This window comes from Ochotona curzoniae, unplaced genomic scaffold (genome assembly GCF_017591425.1).
Source record: "Ochotona curzoniae isolate NIBS_2020 unplaced genomic scaffold, NIBS_Ocur_1.0 scaffold_3890, whole genome shotgun sequence".
Taxonomy (NCBI): Eukaryota; Metazoa; Chordata; class Mammalia; order Lagomorpha; family Ochotonidae; genus Ochotona; species Ochotona curzoniae.
The window spans coordinates 42,319,946-42,343,052 of record NW_024467115.1 but is presented as its reverse complement, the minus strand read 5'-3'; the positions used below and the strand labels follow the sequence as shown (position 1 = coordinate 42,343,052).

At 55.7% G+C, this 23,107-nt stretch overlaps 1 protein-coding gene across 1 annotated transcript; it reads left to right on the top strand.

Annotated features, from left to right (window-relative positions):
* The first annotated feature begins 1,007 nt into the window (after positions 1-1,007).
* On the top strand, positions 1,008-21,942 carry THBS2 (thrombospondin 2). Its single transcript, XM_040965689.1, has 20 exons — positions 1,008-1,400; positions 4,830-4,914; positions 5,213-5,409; positions 6,791-6,931; positions 7,470-7,566; positions 8,644-8,814; positions 9,779-9,955; positions 10,272-10,445; positions 10,751-10,878; positions 10,966-11,118; positions 11,651-11,869; positions 12,127-12,234; positions 12,777-12,936; positions 14,224-14,342; positions 14,670-14,904; positions 15,868-16,095; positions 16,416-16,687; positions 16,968-17,065; positions 18,134-18,273; positions 21,815-21,942. Exons 1-20 carry the CDS (start codon positions 1,023-1,025, stop codon positions 21,940-21,942), a joined length of 3,408 nt encoding a protein of 1,135 aa, XP_040821623.1. The 5' UTR covers positions 1,008-1,022.
* The last annotated feature ends 1,165 nt before the right edge of the window (positions 21,943-23,107 follow it).

Sequence of the window (23,107 nt, the reverse complement as noted above, 5' to 3'; positions counted from 1 at the left end):
CGTGAGAGGTTTTATTGGCCATGAAGTGATGCCCTTTGAAGAATCGGGGTCCACTGTGGGCACAATCTCCATGGGCATAGTTACGCCTCCCACTCCCCATGGTGCTCACAGAGCCCAGGATTTGCTGTAGCATTTGTGCCTTCTGCTTCCTTCCACTTACCCTGTCCTGTGTGTGAGCTCTCCCACCACATCCTTGTGCTCCTGTGGGAGGGAATCCCATTGGGTTGCCACTTTGCTTTTATGAGTGGGAGGAAATGGGCTGCCCTTTCCCTACTCCAACCCTACCCAAACCCCACACTGCCCCAAGCCTAGCCCTAACCTTACCCCAACCCTACCCTACCCTTAACCGTACCGTTAACTCTAACCCTACCCAAACCCGACCCTATCCCTAACCCTACTGCTAATCCTAACCCTAAACCTACACCTACCCCTAACTCTAACCCTTACCCTAATCCCAACCCTCCCCTAAACCTAATCCTAACATCTAACCTTACCCCAAACCCTAACTCAACCCCTAACCCTACTGCTAACCCTGACCCTAATCTTAACTCTAACACCTAACCTTACCCCAAACCCTAACTCAATCCCTAATGCTACTGCTAACCCTAACCTTAACCCTAATATAACCAACACTTTGTGAAAGCAATGTGTATGACCACAACCCTTGGCAAGTTACCAACATGGACACGTTGAATCATTCAAAATTTTGACCAATAACCAGCCACATGGACTTTCTGCCATCCATTGGCCCAGCCACACAAGGACCGTCCAGGAGAGTGGGTGTGGGTGTGGGGAGTCTGGCCTGGCCGTGGCCTTGGTAACACCCCTCCCTGCTCTGGACAGCCGTGGACCCTGATGACGATGCACCCTTTGACCTCTTCCGCATCAGCAACATCAACCGCAAGACCATTGGGGCCAAGCAGTTCCGTGGCCCTGACCCCAGTACACCTGCCTACCGCTTCGTACGGTTCGACTACCTGCCGCCCGTGAATGCTGCTGACCTGGGCCGCATCACCAGCCTCATGCGACAGAGGGATGGCTTCTTCCTGACTGCCCAGCTCAAGCAGGACCGCAAGTCCCGCGGCACGCTGCTGGCGCTCGAGGGCCCTGGCGCTGCGCAGCGCCAGTTTGAGCTGGTCTCCAATGGCCCGGCAGACACGCTGGACCTCACCTACTGGACGGATGGCGGCCAGCACGTGCTGTCCCTGGAGGACGTGGGCCTGGCCGACTCGCAGTGGAAGAACATCACCGTGCAGGTGGCTGGCGAGACCTTCGGCCTGTATGTGGGCTGTGACCTCGTTGACAGCCTTGCACTGGATGAGCCCTTCTATGAGCAGCTGACAGCCGATCGGAGCCGCTTGTACGTGGCCAAGGGTGCTGCACGTGACAGCCACTTCAGGGTGAGTAGGGGGCAGGGATCATGTCAGAAGCACACAGACTGGCCTCTGAGCACACCTCCTGACAAGTTAGCTGTCTCAGTGCTGGGATCTGGCTTGTAACACACACATGTACAGCACACACATGTGCAGTACGCACATGAACAGCCACACAAGTGCACAGATTCTACAGCACACAGATTATGTGTTCATCATGTATATGCACATATAAGCACATGTGTTTATACCATATGCCTTATAGCACACCACAAGCTCATACGCAAGTGCACACACAACACCACACATGCAGAATTGCACATTCACATGCAAATGTACAAAGACCACCATGTGTATGGGCACCAGATGAACTCGGATGATCACCAGACACAGATACACCTAGACACACTACAAATACACATGTGTTCACCTGCACACATGCCCATACACACAGACACACAGTTCAGACTCACACACACACACACACCTCAGCACCCAGCTAGGACTAACAGAGTGAGCCATCATGGGCATGCTCTGTCGTGAGCAGCAGCCACTGACTGGAAGTGAAGCCCTTCTGTGAGCAGGGTGCCCTCCTTGTAAGTATTTCTGGCCATGTAGACACCTCATCAAAAAATTAATTGATTTGTAAAGATGTATTGCCTTATTTGATGGTTAGAGTGAGTGAGAGAGAGAGAAATTTTCCATTTGCTACAGTGGCTAGTGCTGAGCCAGGTTGAAGTAAGGAGCCAGGAGATTCATCCGGGTCTCCTACGTGAGTGTAGGCACCTAAGCACTTAGGCCGCCCTCAGCTACCTTTCCAGGTCCTCAGGGTGCTGGCATTGCAGGTGACAACTTGACCTGCCGGGCCACAATGCCTGTCCTCTTACTTTTTTGTGGCTGTGCCCTTTCACGAATCCTGTGCTTTCAGTATGAGAAGAGGCAAACAAATGCTGACCTTCCGAAGGAAAGAGCTTTCTCAGGAAGACATGATTATTTGCAGGAAAGTGTGAGAGAGAGATCTGTCCCCCACTAACAGGGTTCACTCTGCAGACGACAGTGGTGCCTAGACTGGGCCGAGCACAGTCCGTGGTCCAGGATTTCCTTCCTGGTCTCCCAAGGGCCGAGTGCTCAGGCCGTGGCCTCCTGCCTCTACAGGCACATTATCAGGGCTCTGGAGTGAAGGCAGAGCAGCTTGGATCAGAATCAGCGCTTGGATACCAGTGGTGCAAGTGGTGACTTAACCCACCATGCCTCAGTCCTGGCCTAAGGGAGAGCTGCAGCTCAGGAGAGAGCGGGCTCCTGTCCATCTGAGTTATACTCTAGAATCTGTCTTCTGATCCAGACGCTGCCTGACAGTGGCTGAGGTTGCGGTTTTCCCACTTCGTGATGGTGTAGAAGCATTCAGACTTGGCTGTTTTCCCAGATGGGTGCTTGGGTCTCTGGCCCTCTAGGTGCAGGGGATAGCAGTGAGCACACCCACAGGGCAGTCCTATAACCACTCTGCAGTGGCGCTGTGGCTGCAGAGTGCACAGCTGTGAGTGGTTCCTGTGGTCACTGCAGTGGCTGTGTGTTACAGAGAGCACAGCTGTGAGTGGTTCCTGTGGTCTCTGCAGTGGCCCTGTGGCTGCAGTGAGCACAGCTGTGAGTGGTTCCTGTGGTCTCTGCAGTGGCCCTGTGGCTGCAGTGAGCACAGCTGTGAGTCGTTCCTGTGGTCACTGCAGTGGCTGTGTGTTGCAGTTGTGTTTGGGAGTGTGGGGGGAGTATTTTCAACTGACTGGTATTCTTAGCCTGAAGTAGCTTCCCCATTCTCTTCCAAAGGCATGATTTGTCATGCAAAATTACATAATTACATTTTGTTATTTGCATAGAAAGGCTAGAGATGCATGATGGGTCATTGAATTAATTTATACTTTGATTTTAAGAAATCATAGGCTGGTTTATTTTGGAATATTTTTATTAAGTACAGGAAATGCAGGTAATCCACATGTCAAATGGTGACTACTTATCCACACATGTTACTCACACTCATACATGTTACATACATACACACCCACAGCACACGTTGCAAAGTGCACATTCACACATATGCATGAAACACATCCACATATCACATATATGATTCACACATGTAGCTCACAATGAATGCTATGCACACACAATCCCTACACACTGGCTTACACATGTGATCCACAGTGTGCCACATACATGCACAATACATGCCGCATGTATGTAACCAGCACACATCACAGCAAATCAACATATACATGTTACAAGCCCATACATGCCATGCAATGCAGCTCTCATATACCTCACACATTCACATGTGTGTTGTGCATGGACATGTTATCACATGTATGTTGCACACACATTCAGACATGCATGTTTAAGGCTTGCATCTACACATGCATGTTGACACCTGTATGTTGCATACATTTGCACATTAATGTCATGTAATTCACAATACATGCTATACACATACTATTCACACATGGGGCACACATGTGTTCACACATGTGTAGCATGCACTGGGATGTTCATATATGCGACACACATGTATGTTGCCACACACATGTTCTACAAATGCATGTTCTACACATGTGTTACAAACACATGGTTCACACATGTGGCTGCACATGCATGGTGTACAATGCATTCTCATATGCTTGTGCTCATGCATATTCACATGTTATGCACTATCGGGATCCCTCGTCCCGCGAGCAAGACCCCGATATGGTAAAGACTCTTTAAAAAGTTTATTGGGTATGACTTCAAGGGTTGTGGCAAAGTGAAAGCAGTTACAGCACTTGTAAGATTTACTACAGTAAAGCAAAAGCAGCCTAGTGCTAGCTAGCAATAGCCTTGAAGTGATAGCATAGCTCTAGCAGCGCACCCGGTGGAATCTTCTTTAACTATTTTTCACCCAGACCTTTTTACATTACACAAACCAATCCATACACAGTTCCTCACATCATGTGGTAAGCACACCAATCATGACTAGGTCACGTAGCTTCCCTGCGTGCTCGGCCCAATCCTCAGTAACTTCCCAAAACCTGTTTACCACCTTTGTGCCACGAAGCAATGGTCAACAAGTGCCATCTTTGAGGCGCGGCTCCGCTCTCCACAATCCACATGCAATTAGCATATGTACATTACACTCACATATGTTATAAGATGCATTCATACATGCATGTTAACACGAGACCCGTGTCATTCAGTGAGCAGCTCGGCCCGCCTCTGCCGTGAAGATTCACTTCCTGACTCACTCGGCTGTTCTGCTGGTAACCTTCCTACGTTAAACTCCCAGTTCATGGGCCAGGCCCGAACGTGAGGCCTGGAGACCCTGCTGCATCGAAGGAAATGTGCTCAGCACCCAGAAGAGTCCGTCTCATGTCATTAAGCTTACCACCAAATGTGTGACATCTGCCTGTTGTCTTATATCCTTGTTTGTACCCACAGGGTTTGCTTCAGAACATACACTTAGCCTTTGAAAATTCAGTGGAAGACATTCTAAGCAAGAAAGGTTGTCAACAAAACCAGGGAGGTAGGTATTCCATTTCCTGTCCTGGACCGGTGTCTACTGTGACGTGTGTGTGTGTGTGTGTGTGTGTGTAGACATGCCTGCATGGAGCATGCGTGTGTGTGTCTACCAGTGGGGATGTGATTAGGGGAGAGCATGAGAGCATGGGGCATGCCTGTGTGTGTGCGTCCCAGTGAGGGTATGTACGTGTGTTGGGAGAGAGCATGCCCTCACCCACCCAAGATGGGCACTGAACTCCCTGGGTATTAGTCACCACATGGGCCACCCCAGCCCTCACCGTCCTCACCATTGTCCCCTCCAGCTGAAATCAATGCCATCAGTGAACACACAGAGACACTGCACCTGAGCCCTCACGTCACTGCGGCCCACGCGGGTCAGAGTCTGCAGCCGAGACCAGAGGTGTGCGAACATTCCTGTGCTGAGCTGAGCAGCATGATGAATGAGCTTTCCAGGCTGCACCTGCTTGTGGGCCAGCTCAGCGACAACCTCAAGAGAGTGGTAGGTGTCAGAGGGCCAGGTTGGCCTCGTGTCCACAGGCCACGGGCCGGGGCCTTCAGAGGCCTGCGTCGTCCTGGGAATATGCAGCCTCTGGTTAAATTCCACTGGCAACAGGCAGAATTGGGGGCAGGCTCCTTGGGACTCTGCCTGGAGGCTGGAGAGACAGCTGGGTTCACAGGGCATCCCTGGCACACTGCAGGTCATGCCCAGGGAGCTGCTTGGGTGAGGCCAGCAGCACAGAGGGTTGTGAATCCTGCTGTGGTGCCCGCAGGCCTCAGCTGATGCTTGCCCAGATGGGAGGAGTGCTTGGTCTCCTTCCCTGTGGGGGCAGAGGGTGGGAGCCCAGGAGCCGGTCCCCTACGGCGCTGTGCCTGGAGAGCCCACAGATGGAAAGCAGAGACCAGGTCCCTGACTTCCTGTAGAGCACCCAGGCTGGGGGAGGAGTCTCCAGAAGCAGGGTATGTGATGGGGGCCCTTGGGTGAGCTTTGCTCAGAGCAGACTCGCCCTGCGAAACTGCTGGGGGCTGTCTCGCCAGCAGACCACCCCTGGTGCCCTCTACGTCAGGAGGGCAAAGCCTCTGCTGCAAGGCCTGGAGACAGCTCCACGGGGTCTGGCAGTGCTGCCCCTCAGTGAATCCTGCTGCAAGGACCAGGCCACACAGCACAGGAAGTGGGCCAGGGTCAGCATGGCTGGGTGTACAGGAGCGGGTCTTACTGCCCATTAGGTGCCTAAGGGACCTCACTGGCAGTGGCCTGTAGGAAAAGGCGCACACCCGGACGAGGAAGGCCACACACACACATTGTACTCAGCCACGTCACATACACACACACACACACGTGTGCTCGGCCATGTGACAGGCACACCATACACTGTGCTCGGCCATCTCTCTCTCTCACACACACACACTGTGCTCGGCCATGTCTCTCACACACACACACACGTGTGCTTGGCCATCTCTCTCTCACACACACACACACTGTGCTCGGCCATGTCTCTCACACACACACACTGTGCTCGGCCATGTCTCTCACACACACACACATATGTGCTTGGCCATGTGACAGGCACACCATACACTGTGCTTGGCCATCTCTCTCTCACACACACACACACTGTGCTCGGCCATGTCTCTCACACACACACACACTGTGCTCGGCCATGTCTCTCACACACACGTGTGCTCAGCCATGTCTCACACATGTGCAGATGTGTGGCACACTTCTCCAGCCTACAGTCCTGAGACAATAAGAATCCTGCCTGTTACTTCCTCTGCTGCCCACGTGACAGCCCTCAGTCAGGGGAGCACTACTGCCCCCGCCCTGAGTGATGGCCACATGCTGGGTCCTTCTTGCACGTCACGGGGCTCCCTTCATTTTTCAGTCCAACGACAATGAGTTCCTGCTGGAGCTTATCGGGGTTCCCCCCAAGACAAGGAACGTGTCGGGGTGCTGGCAGGAAGACCGCTTGTTTGCAGAGAACGAGACCTGGGTGGTGGACAGCTGCACCAGCTGCACCTGCAAGGTGAGGCAGGGACCTGTGCCCAGTGTGCAGGGTCTGTGGGCGGCCAGGAACCTCAGGGCTGGGGCTGGAGGTGACAGGTGCAGTGATGGGGCGCTCTGCATGGGGGTCAGAAGCAGCTGGGCTGAGCAGGGCAGGGGTTGCTCAGGGCTGGACCTCATTCCCCCGAGGAGCCTTGAGGACCAGCAGGAGTGCTCACTGTCCAGGATCACAGAGATGGCCGTGCACCCCCCTTGCTGGATGGGACACGGTGTCTGCCAGCCACAGCCAAGGGCACCGGACGTGGGGCAGCCACTCAGATGGTTCCTGCTCTCCAGCCTCGGTGCTTTCCTGGCTCAGCTAGGGACCAAGAAACCTAGAGCACAGGGGACCTTGGAGCCCTGTTCTGTTCCACTCTGAGACTAATGGGAGCAGTGCTGTTAGCCACCCACCTCTGTGGCTTCAGCTACCCAGCTGCCCCTGCCCTGAGCGCGTACTTCTCTTCCCTTGCCTGCCTCCCTTCCACGACTGGATGCCACCTGGGTGCTTTCTTTACCTGCAGAAATTTAAAACCATTTGCCACCAAATCACCTGTCCTCCTGTGACGTGTGCCAATCCATCCTTGGTGGAAGGCGAGTGTTGTCCTTCCTGCTCCCACGGTGAGTGCTGCCCACCGGACAGCTGCCCTGGGCCCATTGTGGCTTTGCTGGAGACACAAGAGGCTCAGACTGGGGAGGAGCGGTGCTTAGCTGCCACGGGGTCTCAGAAGAGAAGCCAGGCCAGTGGTCACCTGTGGGTGTGGAGAAGCAGGGTTTGGCCCAGCGTGAGGCCCTGGGAGAGCCTTGGCCATGGGTCAGAGCACAGCAAGGCCTGAGTCCGGGCAGTCGAGGAAGGTCCTGGTGGGAGCACGCCTTGTACCACGTGAACAAGAAGGTAGACATGGAGCAGTGGAATGCACTGCTGGTGGCAGGAGCTGAGTCTTGGGGGCTGTGACCACGTCCCCAGGGCCCTGCACATTGCAGGGTGCAACAGCTGCCTGGTCCTCTCGCTCAACTCCCTTTGGCGTTTCAGTCCCCCTCCACTGCCACAGCAAGCTCTGTCTCCTTAACCAAGCCTCCCCCCTCAGCTGGGTCCCCATGGAGCTGGACCTGGAGGGGCTGAGAGCACCTGCCTTCTGTCTGTGGCCACAGGGCTGGCTCTCAACCCCTAGAGCCTGCCTTAGGGTATGGACACAGAATGGGTTTAAAAGGAGCACAGGCCCTGGGGTTCTTGCTCTGAATCTCAGACTGAGCATCTGTAACATAGAAAGTGGCTCACACAGGGTCTCGATGAAGTACAGTGGTGCCCTCCTGGTGGCTCTGCCTGGCAGATGCACTCAGGCCAGCTCTTGTGCCCAGCACAGGGACAGCAACACAGGTGGAACTATGGACTTAAAGGAAAGTTGGTTCTGGTGCAGCAAAGTTGGTTCTGGCGCAGCAAAGTTGTCAAGTTCACACAAGGTTTTCTCTTGTGATGGATTTTCCCTCAAGTTTTGAAGGCCACAGGTGTGACAGCTCAAGGGGGCTGCAGGCAGAGAGGCCGGGGAACACTGAGTCGCCCGCTGGGTCCAAGGCCACCACGACGGCCTCCTTCCTCCCAGAGGGCACCTCAGGGTCCTGCCCTGCAGCCTCGGGGTGCACATGGGCAGGGAGTGATGGGGCTGTTTCTGATGCTACTGTGTGTGCTTCCTCTGCCAGCAGCAGACAGCGAGGAGGGCTGGTCTCCATGGGCAGACTGGACTGAGTGCTCGGTCACCTGTGGTTCTGGCACCCAGCAGCGGGGTCGCTCCTGCGACGTCACCAGTAACACCTGCCTGGGGCCGTCCATCCAGACGAGAACCTGCAGCCTGAGCAAATGCGACTCCCGTGGTGAGTACTGGCGCCTGTGGTCCTGTGCCTGTGAGTGCCATGTGTGATGTCTGGCCCGCGTGTGCCCATGTGTACTGTTCAACTCCTGTGGTGAGTGCCAACGGTTCCAGTCCTCATGCCGGGCCTGTGTGTGTGACTGTATGTGCAAGTGTGCCCATGCCTGGCTTGTGTGTGCATGTGTCATGTGAACTGTGTGACTCCTGTGGTAAGTGCCCATGGTCCCCTGCCTGGCCAGTGTGTGCCCATGTGCCTGTGTATACTTCTACAACACCCATGGTGAGTGCCAGTGGTCCTGGTCCCCCTGCCTGTGTATGTACACCCCTGTACCTGTGTGTTTGCCTCTGAGTGTCCCTGTGTGCCCCTTGCATGTATGTACATGCATGTATTTGTGCATATGCTCTTGTATGTGCCCCTGTATGCATGTGGGTGTTTAGGGGTGTATGCCCATGTGCAACATGTGCCCATGTATGTGCATCTACCTGTGTGTGCCTGTGAGTGGGGGTACCTCCATGTACCTGTGTGCACATGTATACATGTGTGTGCCCCATATGTCTGAGTGTGTGCGCTGTGATGTTCCTGTGTATGTGGTCCTGTGTGTGCACATGTGTGAGCTCAGCTGTGTGTACAGGTGTGTGCCCCATATGTCTGAGTGTGTGCTCTGCAATGTTCCTGTGTATGTGGTCCTGTGTGTGCACATGTGTGAGCTCAGCTGTGTGTACAGGCGTGTGCCCCATATGTCTGGATGTGTGCTCTGCGATGTTCCTGTGTGTGCGCGCATACATGTGTGAGCTCAGGTGTACGTGTGTGTGCCCATGCATATGCACCTCTTTGGGTGGCTGTGTGCATGTGGGGGTGGCCAGCACTGCTGTCCAGCAGGTTGCTGGGGAGACCACATCCCTGTGCAGGGGTATGCGTGCCCTCCCCCTGGCAGGGCCCCCACACTCACTCCGGCCTCTGCTGCCAGTGCGGCAGGATGGCGGCTGGAGCCACTGGTCACCCTGGTCTTCCTGCTCCGTGACCTGCGGGGTCGGCAACCTCACACGCATCCGCCTCTGCAACTCCCCGGTGCCTCAGCTGGGCGGCAAGTCCTGCAAAGGGGGCGGCCGGGAGACCAAGGCCTGCCAGGGCGCACCGTGCCCAAGTGAGTGGGGGACCCCTGGGGCGGGCAGTGGGGCTTGGTCAGACTCCTGAGGGGGCAACATTCAGGGGGCAGTGCACTGGGCCCTTCCCTTGACCGTGTCCATCCACTCTCACAATGAAGGCCTCAGGGGATTAGAGATCCTGTGGCTGCACAGAGTTGCCCAAGTGCCGTCGCGCGCATCACACCTGGCTCTGTTCCCGAGCATCTCAGTGGCTGGCCAGAGGGCCACGGGGACAAAACCCACCCTTCGTGCCTCTGGGTGTCTGCGAGCGAGCCAGCCCGGGCCTCTGCTGAGCAATCCGCTGCTCTCCTGCAGTCGATGGCCGCTGGAGCCCCTGGTCCCTGTGGTCTGCCTGCACGGTTACCTGTGGCGGGGGCATCCGTGAACGCGCACGCGTCTGCAACAGCCCAGAGCCCCAGCACGGTGGGAAGAACTGCGTGGGCGATGTGCGGGAGCAGCAGATGTGCAACAAGAGGAGCTGCCCTGTAGGTGGGTACCCGGGGACGCGCCCTGTGGGGAAGTGCCCGCACGTGGGCGGGGGCACACTCTGGGAAGGGGGGGCTTCCCTTCTGTTGCAGGGGTTTCTGGAAAGCATGGGCAATGTTACGAGGGGGGAATCCTGTGTGCTCTGCCGGGAGTGGTTGTGCTGTGTCCCTCCATCGCCTGCGGCCACTGTGAGTGGCCAAGAGCGGCCGGGGCTTCAGGCCCGCACACTGCAGTGCCTCCTGGGTGCCCTGTGGCCTCAGGACTATGGGCAGACACGGCCAGCTCACCTGGTCTGCCCTGCTCCGCAGATGGCTGCCTATCCAATCCCTGCTTCCCTGGAGCTGAGTGCAACAGCTTCCCCGACGGCTCCTGGTCTTGCAGCGGCTGCCCTGTGGGCTTCCTGGGCAACGGCACCCACTGTGAGGACCTGGATGAGGTGCGTGTGCCCCGACACCTGGTACCCGGAACGGGGCTGCGCTGGGACCCACACAGCAATGCTCATATCCTTCTGCTTGCCTTGCAGTGCGCTGTGGTCATGGACATCTGCTTCTCCACCAACAAGGCGGCTCGCTGTGTCAACACCCAGCCTGGCTTCCACTGCCTGCCCTGCCCGCCTCGCTACAAGGGGACCCAGCCTTTTGGGGTGGGCCTGGAGGCCGCCAGGGCTGAGAAGCAGGTAGCACCACCCCCACCTCTTTGTCTTAGAGACTTTTAAAAGCTAGGTTTGCCAGGGTGGAGGGTAGGGGCGTGGAGCCAGGAACCGGGGACCTGGAGGCCACTGCCTGCCTCTGGCCAGCCCAGAGTGCAGGAGCTGGGGAGGGCCCTGCTGCACACCAGTGAGGGCAGTGGCTGATCTCTGCTGTCAGTCCCCGGGCTGGAAGGCAGAGGAGGCTCCCAGCCTGGCCCTCTGCCTGTTGAGCAGAGGCTTCACCCTCCCTGGAGGACGGGGGCTAGTTAGTGCAGGACACCGCTTCATGAGTCGTGGGTAGACACACAGATGAGGTTGCATGACTCATGAAGCTTGGAAAAGTGCCCCAAGAAGCTTCCAGAAATGGCAGAGTCCCCTTTCTTGCCCCTTGCCTGTGGCTGCCATCACCTCCCCACCCCCTCTGGGGATGGGACCCCATGCAGACTCGTGGCTACCGCGGGTCTACCCTCAGCTCTCTCTCTAACCACATGTTGGGGACCATGTGGCCCTTTGCCCCCAGGTGTGTGAGCCAGAAAACCCATGCAAGGACAGGACTCACAGTTGCCACAAGCATGCCGAGTGCATCTACTTGGGCCACTTCAGCGACCCCATGTACAAGTGTGAGTGCCAGACTGGCTATGCTGGCGACGGGTTCATCTGTGGGGAGGACTCGGACCTGGACGGCTGGCCCAATAGCAACCTGGTGTGTGCCACCAACGCCAGCTACCACTGCCTCAAGGTGAGGACGCTGCAAGCTTCAACAGCTTCCTTGGTCCCAGCACCTAAGCACCTCCTGGCCAAGCTTCATGCTGCTGCCTTCTGTTGAGGACAAGTGTCTGACATGTGTGCTCAGCCTCACACACATCCACTTCCTGTTGAGGTGTTTCAGACAGATGTGGCTCAGCCCTGGACTGGCATGATGCTGCCTGCCTCACGTGGAGAAGGGGCTCTTAGAGTACCTCCTGCTGTCATAGTGACCTCCATCTTGTCCCGCAGGATAATTGCCCACACCTGCCCAACTCGGGGCAGGAGGACTTTGACAAGGATGGAGTGGGCGATGCCTGTGATGATGACGACGACAATGATGGTGTGAACGACGAGAAGGTGGGTGAGGCCGGGAAGCTGTGCTGTGTGCGGGGAGCACGGGACTGGGTCCACGCACTGCTCAAGGAGGTGGGTTAGCCAGAGCCCAGGGCTGCTGGGGCTGTGTGCATTCAGTGATGCCATTCTCCAGCAATCCTTGCCTGCCATGGCGAGGATTGACACTGCTGCGTGGTGACACTGCTGGCTCCGTGGGCGACGTCCCTGCCTTGCAGCCACTGAAGCACAGGTGTGATAGGGTGGGAAGGACTTGCAGAGCTCCCAGAAGTGGCTCTGTCTTTTCCACACCCGGTGGCTAGCTCACTGATGGATCCATCTTTGCGTGGGTGTGCCTGGGTGTCCAACCTATTTTGCGGAAAACTCCATAATTTAAGAGGTCAGATGCAGGGTGGTGAGCGAACATTCCGACCTAGAGTGGGCCAGCCAGGACTAGATTTTTTGGTCTGGAGTATGTAGGTTGGCCTGCTTGTAGCCCTGTGAGTGCTGTGCTGCGCCCTCAGCAACCTGCCAGGTCTTCCTGAGACTCTGTCTCATCCCGTCTCTAGGACAACTGCCAACTCCTCTTCAACCCGCGCCAGTTTGACTATGACAAGGACGAGGTCGGGGACCGCTGTGACAACTGCCCATATGTGCACAACCCAGCACAGATCGACACGGATAACAACGGCGAGGGAGACGCCTGCTCCGTGGACATCGACGGGGATGGTTAGTGGTGCTCCACAGACCCTGGTGTGGCCTCAAGCTCTCCTGAGTGCATGTGTGTCTGCCGAGGGTGTGAAAGACACCTGAGCCTTCCCCACGCACTGTCCCTGCCTTTCCCAGGAGCCTCCTCTCCCCTTCTCCCATCCCTGTGGTCACAGACTTTTATGTCCTCCTGGTATCCTCCATGCTGTGTGCGTTCCACCCAGCAGTGCAAGGAATGTGGCCTCTCTCTTCAGGAGGCCACGTGTCTGAGAGAGGGCTGGCGGTGTCCTTCTGCCTCTGGTGGGACGTCCACTCCCTTGCCCCTCTCACAGGGCCCCGGGCTGTCAGACAGGCAGTCGGTCCTCGGCGTTCCCATCAGTGCGTGGCATGCCTGCTGGTTTGCCCTCGCCATGGACCAGCACTTCTGGGGGTTCCTGAGTGGGCTGATGCTCCCCTGCCGTGTGGCCTGGCCTCCAGGTGCAGTGCTGGCCTCTGTGGTTGTGGACTGCACTGAATGCTCAGCTGAGCTGGGGTCTGTGTTGTCACTCCGGCATTGGCAGGGTTAGTGCTTCTCAAATGGCTTAAAATTAAGTTGTTGGATCTAAAACCCTTCAATCTCCTGCCTTCCCATCTCCTTCCTGCTGTCGTGGGCATCCAGGACACCCTGCTGAGAGCTCAGTGTGTTCTCAGGTAGATATTGGGGGGATTGGCATAGCCAGCAGACCCTCCCCCCAACCCCCCGAGCATCAGGGCACCACGTGCGTCGATCTGCCCATCACCCTGAAATCCCAGCCTTCAGTTCTACTTTAAAACAAGAAAATTCTGTTTTTAAAGCTCCACTTGCTTGTGTTAAAAGACAGAACTAAAGAGAGAGCGAGAGAGACAGCACCTTCCATCTTGGTTGGTCTTGTTGGTCTCCTCACATGCTGGGCCAGGCTGTAGCCAGGAGCTAGGGTGCAGCTGGGTCTCCCTGGGGGTGCAGGGGCTCGTAAGGGAGCTGGAGCTGAAGCAGAGCAGCCGGGGCTGATCCTGATGCCGCTCTGTGGATGCCCGCCTTGGCCTAAGCCCTGGCACCGCTCTGTGGATGCCCGCCTTGGCCTCAACCCTGGTGCCACTCTGTGGATGCCCACCTTGGCCTCGACTCAGCCCTAGGAAGATACCATATTCAACTATGAATCTGGCCATCCTTGTAGTGCCCTGGCAGGATTCTTGGGTTTGCAGTTACCATTAGGGGCAGATTTGCTGTCAACTGTGTAGACTGGCCATGTCGCCAGCTCTCATGTCTTTTCTTCCTTTGCACACTCTCAGATGTCTTTAACGAGCGAGACAACTGTCCGTACGTCTACAACACTGACCAGAGGGACACCGATGGTGACGGTGTGGGAGACCACTGTGACAACTGCCCGCTGATGCACAACCCTGAACAGGTACCGCGGGCGGTGCACCAGGCCCCTGGTGAGACATAGCACTGGCTTCCGGAGTGTTCTCTGCACTCTGTCAGGACGTAGCAATCAGAGCTCCCAGGACTCAACTGGGAGCGTTCACAGACTCCAGGTTGAGCGTGATTCATGGGGCCGCATGCTCTAAGGGGGCCCGTGGCTGACACAGGTCAAGGTCACCCTGTAGTTCCCGCATGACACGACTGTGGTCACAGGCAGCTTGGCGCAGTGATGTGGACCCAGCGAGCCACCCTCTTCCCAGTAGGAGAGTGACCATCTGTGACCAAGCCCACGTGCTCCCCGCTCTGTCCCCAGACCGATGCAGACAACGACCTTGTGGGCGATCAGTGTGACAACAATGAGGACATAGATGACGACGGCCACCAGAACAACCAGGACAACTGTCCCTACATCTCCAACGCCAACCAGGCCGACCACGACAATGACGGCAAGGGTGATGCCTGTGACTCGGACGATGACAATGATGGCATCCCCGATGACAGGGACAACTGCAGGCTGGTGTTCAACCCAGACCAGGAGGACTCAGATGGTAGGCATTGCTGCTGCCTGTGTGTGCCCTGTCAGGCCGGCCCCAGCCCCTGCGGGAGCTACCAGCATGGCTGGGGCACACAGCTCGGGCCGGTGCTGGCTGTGAACGTGCCTGGCTGGGGAACGTCTCAGCACCATATCTGTGTGGAAGTCAGGCGTACAGAGGATGGAGCTCCGTGTCCCAGGAGGGACTCATAAGCACCAGCTGTGAGGACCCGGCCTGCTGTTCCGGCGACCACTGGGAGGGAATAGTCCTTAGCTGCGATGGTTCTAGACCCCAGAGCCCAGGGGGCTGTGCTGAGGTGGCTCAACAGGGCTGAGGGCTGAGGGCTCAGGCAGGGCCTCAGCAGCTGGACACTGGCTAGATGCAGAGCCAGCATGACTCAGATGCACGTGGAATGTGAAGCAGGATCTGTAGGCTCAGTCACACTCAGAGAGGCGTGGCTATTGCACAGGAAGCACCAAGTACTGTCCAGGCTGTTGCTGCTTCTCTAGGGCTGCGGAGAAGAAGGGCCACTGTGCCAGGGCACCCCGGGCTGGGGCTGCCATCCCTTGGAGACTGCTCTGAGCAACAGTCCTTGGCTGTGGCTCATAACTGCCACAAGAGGCTGTGGCTCAGAAGGCCCCATCGATCTCTCCTGTTCTGAACCAGAGGTCTGCAAGCCCGAGAGGTCCCTGCCAACCCTGGAGGAGGTGTGACTAGTGTGAGACACTGCCTGAAGGACATGGAGGGTATGAGAGGCAGGGATGGGTAGGAAATGTGCCCACAAAGAAGGCAGGGAGAGCACTGGAAGCACTGCACGCAGAGCCCTGAGCTCCCAGGCACAGGAGCAATCAGTGGAGTGCCTCCCCATGGGAGACCACAGCGTGCCAGCTGTGCGCTCACTCTCACGTGCCCAAGTGAGGGCAGGTGACTGGCAGCCGCCCGTGGCCCACTCTGCTCCCTCTTGTGCTTTGTGTACAGGTGATGGGCGGGGTGACATCTGTAAGGACGACTTTGACAACGACAACGTCCCGGATATTGATGATGTGTGTCCTGAGAATAATGCCATCAGTGAGACAGACTTCCGGAACTTCCAGATGGTGCCTTTGGACCCAAAGGGGACCACGCAGATTGACCCCAATTGGGTCATTCGTCACCAGGGCAAGGAGTTGGTTCAGACAGCAAACTCAGACCCTGGCATCGCCGTGGGTGAGTGTGAACTACCCTGAAGAGGCCACGCAGGGCCGCTCACAGGCAGGGTCCAGGTGGTCCTCATGCTGGCTGTGGCGTGGGGTGAGGACAGAGCCTGGCTCTGAAGGTGAGTCTGCAGCCCCACTGGTCACTGCTCTTGGGACTTGCTCACAGCTCTGTGGGGTAAGTGGGCCATTCCCTCTGTTTCTTCATCTCCTGGGCAGCAGCTGGGGTGGGATGCAGGATGAGAACCAAGCCAGATTTAGGGGATGGGGAGGAAGGCAGCTGGGGTCTGGTGGGAATGGCGGCTCAGGCAGTGACCTTGTCTTGGCCTCCAGGTTTTGACGAGTTTGGGTCTGTGGACTTCAGCGGCACGTTTTACGTCAACACTGACCGGGACGATGACTATGCTGGCTTCGTCTTTGGCTACCAGTCCAGCAGCCGCTTCTACGTGGTCATGTGGAAGCAGGTCACGCAGACCTACTGGGAGGACCAGCCCAGCCGGGCCTACGGCTACTCCGGGGTGTCTCTCAAGGTGGTGAACTCCACCACGGGTGTAGGCGAACACCTGCGCAACGCGCTGTGGCACACAGGCAACACCCAGGGCCAGGTGAGAGCTGGGGCGATCGCCACAGGAGCCGGTAGCCGTGTGCTGCTGGAGACCCTGAGAGGGGATCTAAGGGTCTCAGTGTCCTGCCCACGGCCCCTCAAGCGGAAGGCCCCGAGGGGAGGTCTTGTGCCCAGACACTGGCATGCCACCTGCCTCTGGGCCTGGGTGACACTGCCGGCTACAGCTTGTAGGGGTCACCCTCACTGCCCAGCAGGTCTGTGCTTCTGGGGAGCCCAGGCAGATCCTGGCACCCTCTGCATCACTGGCTCGTATCTTACAGGTGCGCACGCTATGGCATGACCCCAAGAACATTGGCTGGAAGGACTACACGGCCTACAGGTGGCACCTGACACACAGGCCCAAGACAGGATACATGAGGTGAGGCAGCTCTATGCTGGATGTCCTCAGCCAAGGCCCCTGCATTTCGAGGGTCCCCAGGACTTGGGGGCTCCCCTGCTGAGCTCTCTCGGACTGCCATCCTGCAGAATCTGCTCTTCTTCTTGCGTCTCTACCAAGCAGGGGTCCCTTTGTAAAAGAGGAAAGAAACTAGTCGAAAGGAGAAAGTAGCCTGGGGAGGGCAGGTGCTGAGGGGTCTGGGTCGTGCCCTTATCTGGATCCTGTCTCCTACTCTGTGCTCCCCAGGAGGCTTGGGTGGCATTCCCAGTTACCAGTTGCAGTCCCAGCCTAGCTCTGGCCATTATGGGCAATGGGGCAGTGAACTAGCAAATGGGTAGTGTCTCTCTCTCTCCCTGTCCTTTTCACCAAGTTGCAGTGGCTGGTGGTGGAGCCACCCCTGAGCGAGTATGTGCTGCTCTGGGTTATGCCGAGCTGGTGTGCAGAGCTGGCATGGCTTGCAGCAGGATATACAAACCCAGCCAGTACAGTAGAACATGGCTGTCTAGGCTCTGCCGTTTTCATGGTTGGCTTTGATGAGAACAAGACGTGGACAGCTCAAATGTAGGGTCTGGATTCTCCCAGGGTAAAGTTAGTGACAACCAGGAACCAGTTGGGCTCTTCACAAGTCACTGGGGGTGGTGCACACCTGAGCATTCCTGTCACTCAGGCTGTCCTTGCCCCTGCTCTGGCTGGTCCCCTGGCTCACACTGAGTTGGAAGCTCCTGACATCACTCGGGAGGGGGTAGGGTGGTGGCATCGCAGTAAGAATGCCCTGGGGCTGATGCTGGCACCCAGAAGTGGAAGGGCCACCGGGAAATTCTCTGCGTCTTGTCGCAGGGGGCTCCTGTAGCCAGGGTCGCTGCGCCCCTACATGGGTGCTGCATCGTTCTGCTGTGTGGCAATGACAGGAGACCCAGGAGGGACTGTGTGTGTCTGATGAGTTCCCACAGACTGAGCCGAGGGGTCAGATCCCAGGTTCCTCCGTGCTCCTCTCTGGGGCATGTCACAGAACTCACACTGTCCCTCTTCTTTCCCCACCCTCATTTTCAGAGTCTTAGTGCATGAAGGAAAGCAGGTCATGGCTGACTCAGGCCCTATCTACGACCAAACCTACTCCGGTGGGCGTCTTGGTCTATTTGTCTTCTCCCAAGAAATGGTCTATTTCTCGGACCTCAAGTATGAGTGCAGAGGTAAGTGAGACATCCTGTGGGCAGAGGGCTGGTGTCACGGGCCGGGAAGGAACACCCAGCCCACAGCACATGGATAGGCGAGGACAGGCCCCTGTGCAAGGAAGACGCATGGGAGCACCAGCGTGGCCGTTTTGGACAGTTCAGATCTAATTGTTTTTTTCACTTTGGATTGAGTTGTATTTGAATGCCTTTGGTTGGACAGAGATATCCCGATTGTTCACAGAGGCACTCATTCGAGTTGTCCGTTATGCTCTGGCCTGCAGAACTCTGCATTTTATAAACCTCTGAAGGTCACTGCTCTATGGCAGGTGGGAGGATGGGGGAGGGTGGAAGGATGGGGGATGGGACAAGATTCCCCTGGCTCTCCCTGAAGATGTTTTTGAAGGGTTGCATGTCTGGAATCCCATCATATAGATTGTCATGCCTTCAGTTCAGAGATGGTTCCAAAAATCATGCTTTGAATTTGCATGTAAAATAAAGAGATGACAACAAGAACATTCATTTCTCTGCTTACCTCATGAAGTGTTCTGTGGATATGCTTACTGTGCCATGTTCCACCCACATTATCCATCATATACTCACCTTATCCTGCCATACTTCTCATCCATCTCATTCTTCCAATGACTCACTCATTTGCCCTTCTGTTCATCCGTGCATCCATGCATGCATCCACCCATCCTTGCATCCATCCACCCACATATACATCCATCATTCTCATTATTCCATACTTGTCATCCATCCATCCAACCATCCATCCATCTTTCTGTCCAGCCATCCACCCAACCATCCACACATCCATCACAGCCACACATTCATCCACACACCGTCATCTATCCAAGCACCCATGTATGGTATAGACATTTTTTTAAAGTAAAATGGTAGTATTTTAAGCTGCAGGAGAGACAGTAACACAGAACTCAACTGTGGTTGAATTCTGATTTTTTTTTTTTTTTGCTAGATGTCTAAGCAGGTTTGCTGTGTTGGTGGCCTGAGCTGCCCATGCCCAGCACCTCTGCAGCTTCTCTCTCTTCCCCGGCACCTTCTGTTCCTTGCTCTCCGAGTTTTCTACCGCCCATCATCAGCCTCATACCCAAGTGCCTCCTGGGGATATGCACTGAAGGAGCCCGAAGAGGAGGACCCACCCTGCCACAGGGAAGCCGTTGCTCTGATCCAAGACTGTGGAGTGAAATGCGGGCATGACACCACGTTGTTTTTATTGTTTGAAAGGAATGACGTTTACATACGAAATGTAATTACTTATTTTATATATGTGTATATGGAGTTGAAGGAAATTGTGTGTGTGACAGTATTATAAATTAAGCATGAAAAATATTGCTCAGCTGCTGTTGGTGCTTCAGGGGTCAGTGTGCCCGGGTGAGAGCTGTGCCTGGTGACACACCATCCAGCGGGTCAGTGTGGCAGGAGGGAAAGGTTCAGGAGACTGTGGTCTCCCTGTCACGTGCAGGAAGGGACCGTTGATGAGTGGCAGCTGGAAAATGACCGCAGGGATGCTCAGGCACCTGCTGCCCCGCTCTCCCCTTCCCCAACAGAGACGTGGTTCATCCAGAAGGGCCATGCTTGGGGCTTGGGCCTGGCGAGGCCCCCATTGGAGCACTCACACTGGATGGTGCTGAGGGGCGCCAGGCCAGCTGCTGGCTCTGCCACCAAGTCGGCAAAGCCACCTGGCGCCTAACGCCTGGGTCAACCCCGACCCCATGATGAGTTGCTTTCACCCAGCCTCACTCAACATTTCTGGGAGGTTTCAGTTAGAAACATTTTCTTAATATTTATTAAGTGAACAGACACGACTCCATTTACTCATAACTTATTTTAACTAGGATGCATACATGGCTTGACTGCTTACAGGCGTATTCCACGTGTCCCCTGCCTTTGAAATATGACACAGACCCTAGGAAGTGGTCAAGATAAAGCTTTGTGTGAGACACAGATGGGTAAATGTCGTGAAGCATTTTTCAAGGGACCTTAATCTTTACTGTCGTTATGGATGCCAAGCTGGTGGTTGTTGCTGTGAGCTTTGCTGTGTACAGGATCTCCTAGAGTTCACCCCTGATTGGGCTATGGTAAACACACACAGGTCACTGGTTTTTGCTCAAAGCTGACTCATTTTCATGTGATGATGTCAGTTGATCTCACTCCCCATAAGGAATTTTCTAAGAGGAGTTTGCCTGGTGTGGTTGGGGCAAGCCTTTCTCCCGCTGTTCATCATGGTCACCATTCTAGGTCCAGCAGAAGGACACGCTCTTTTGCTGTATTTACACATTGCATTTTGATAGCTTCAGTTTTGTTGCTTACTTTGGGGTTTTTTTTTTTTTCTTTGTTTGCTGCACTTTTTACATTTTTCTCTTTTGAAGAAATGTATTCCCACCACAGCAAAGGGTTGGGACACTTCATTAAATATGAGGGTTGTAAACAGTGTGCAGGTTCCTTCCGGTGGTGTCGGCTCAAACAGGACAAGGGCGTGGATGATATGTGAATATTCAGAATGTACCATATTTCTTGTAAATTATTTATGTCTTTTTTTTAAACTTTCATATAGGTTGATGAAATTTTGTTTTGCCAAAGACTGTAAATACCTATTTATTTGTCCACATGGTCAGAATTGCACCATTGGAACCCTGCGTTTAGCTAGAGGCTCATTTTTATACGTTCAAGACTCATAACAGGAAATAAATTGTAAAAAGGTTTTCTATAAATGAATTGCTCTCCCTTTCTTAAAAGAGAAAGTTAGCAGGGCTTCCACTGCGGGGGGAGGGCAAGTCCAGACCAGGAGACAGGGCCTTGTACTCCCAGTGGCCTGGCCCTGTACCCTTGCCCACACCAGGCAACATGGCAGGTGTGCCCTGGTTACCATGCCCCCCGCCCCATCCAGAGCCTTACAGGAAGGACTCAGAGTCAGGGAGGGGGTCTGAGGGACCCCAGAAGTGGACCAGGGTGGGGGTCTGAGGGACCCTGGGAACAGAGTGAGGGAAGGATGGGTGCCCAGGTCCTCACGTGAGGGTGGCAGTTGGCACGTGCAGAGGGTGCAGAAGTCCCCGGAGCTTAGCTGGCTCCGCACCTGCCTGCCACTCCCTGGGATGTCTCGAGTGTTGTGGTGGAGGCAAACATGGGGAAAGTGAGAAAGGCAGAGAGAGAGAGAAATCCAAGGCAAACGACAGGATGTGGCTAGGAGAAGCTGGAGTGAGGCAGGCAACTAAGCAACAGGGAGGAAAACTGGCGTCTGGGCTCCACCATGCTTTTGACGGAGAGGCCGAGGAGGCATGCCCGTGTGGGTGAGGGGCAGCTGAACAGTTCACAAGTGGAATCTCCAGGGCTGGAAGTGACAGCCGCTGTGGGAAGCCAGAGTATCCTGTTAACTTCCAGCACAACCGCCTACACGGGGCCCATAAAACGGCTCCAAGTCTGCCTACGAACGGGGCATGCTCCCCCTGTGAGCTAGAGGCTTCTGGTGTTCACCCAGAGCAAGTTCTGATAAATGCTGCCCTCTTCCTTGGCCATGACAGATTGGCATGTCGTCTCCAAGGACTGACTGGGGTGCCCAGCCTGGAGTTCCCTATCGCTGTGGCCCTGCGGGACCGTGCCATCCCCAGCATCCACAACCACTGTGAGGTCACACAGCTCCAGCGGGTGCCAGGTGCACCGGGAGAGTAAGCGTAGATGAGCAAGGGTCATCCCATGTGGGTGCCTGAGTGCCAGGCTGCCACTCGGGAACCACAGCTGGTTCAGCTCCCTCAATCCTCATGTGCCGGCATGGAATCATGGTTGTTAGAAGTTTCCAGAATGGAATCAGAACCCCATTACTCTGAGCGTCTGCCAGGGGATATCTAGGTATCAAAGCCTCAAGTAGCTCCAGCAACTGCTCTGAGATGCACAGTAACGGCTGAGTGTGGGGGTCTGGAGGCAGGTGGATGGGGGTCTAGGCACATGGACCATGGGGGAGAGAGCCACTGCTCTCCTTGGAGGAGTCTGCAGAGGTGCCCATGGCTGGACCCTCCCTGCCTCTGATGTGGACCCCGGAGGTGCCTGGTGGAAAAGCTGCATGCAGCCCCTGGCCACTGAGGCAGGCAGACCGGGTCCAGCTGGGCCAACCACAGCAGGCTGAGAGCTTTGGCGATCGCCTTGGGTCTCCTACCTCTGGCCATCTGTGCAGTGTGGGGTGGTGGGATTTGCCGGGTGACCTCCCTTCCCCCGCTGCTCCTGAGCCCTAGCAGTTGCCCCAGCTGTGGGCACCTCAGAGGTGCCGGCCAGCCTGGGCCAACCATGCCCCACAGAGGCTGCCTTGAGCCTGTGTCTCTGTCCCCTCCCTGAGGTGGCATGTGAACGCTGGCTCCCAGCATAGACTTGCTGCCCACGAGCCCTGACTTGGGTGCTGGGTGGAGAGTGCCACGTGGCACACACATAAGTGCAGGGCCTCCTGGGGGACACTGTGACTGTCCTGGAGCCTGTGTGTCCATAGGAAGCATGTCCCCACCACCTCTTTGTTCTGTCACCCCCGCACCCCCTCTCCAATGCAGCAGCCCTCCCCAGGTAGGATTCTGCAGGGATTCTGCAGGACTCCACACCCAAATCAGGCTCCACACCCCAGATGTAGAAAAGAGAAGCAAGAAAACCAGTTTATTGAAGCACATGAATTAGTCAGCCAGGAGCAGGTCCAACTAAAGCAGTGGAAGATTTGTGTCATAAAAATGGCAAAACACTGCTGAAAGAAATTGTAGAGCCCCAAGCAAGCGCAGTGGCATCCACGTTTATGGAGGAGCAGTTTAGCATGGCTGAGATGCAAATTCACAAGGGTAAGGCAATGTTGGCAAAATCCCAA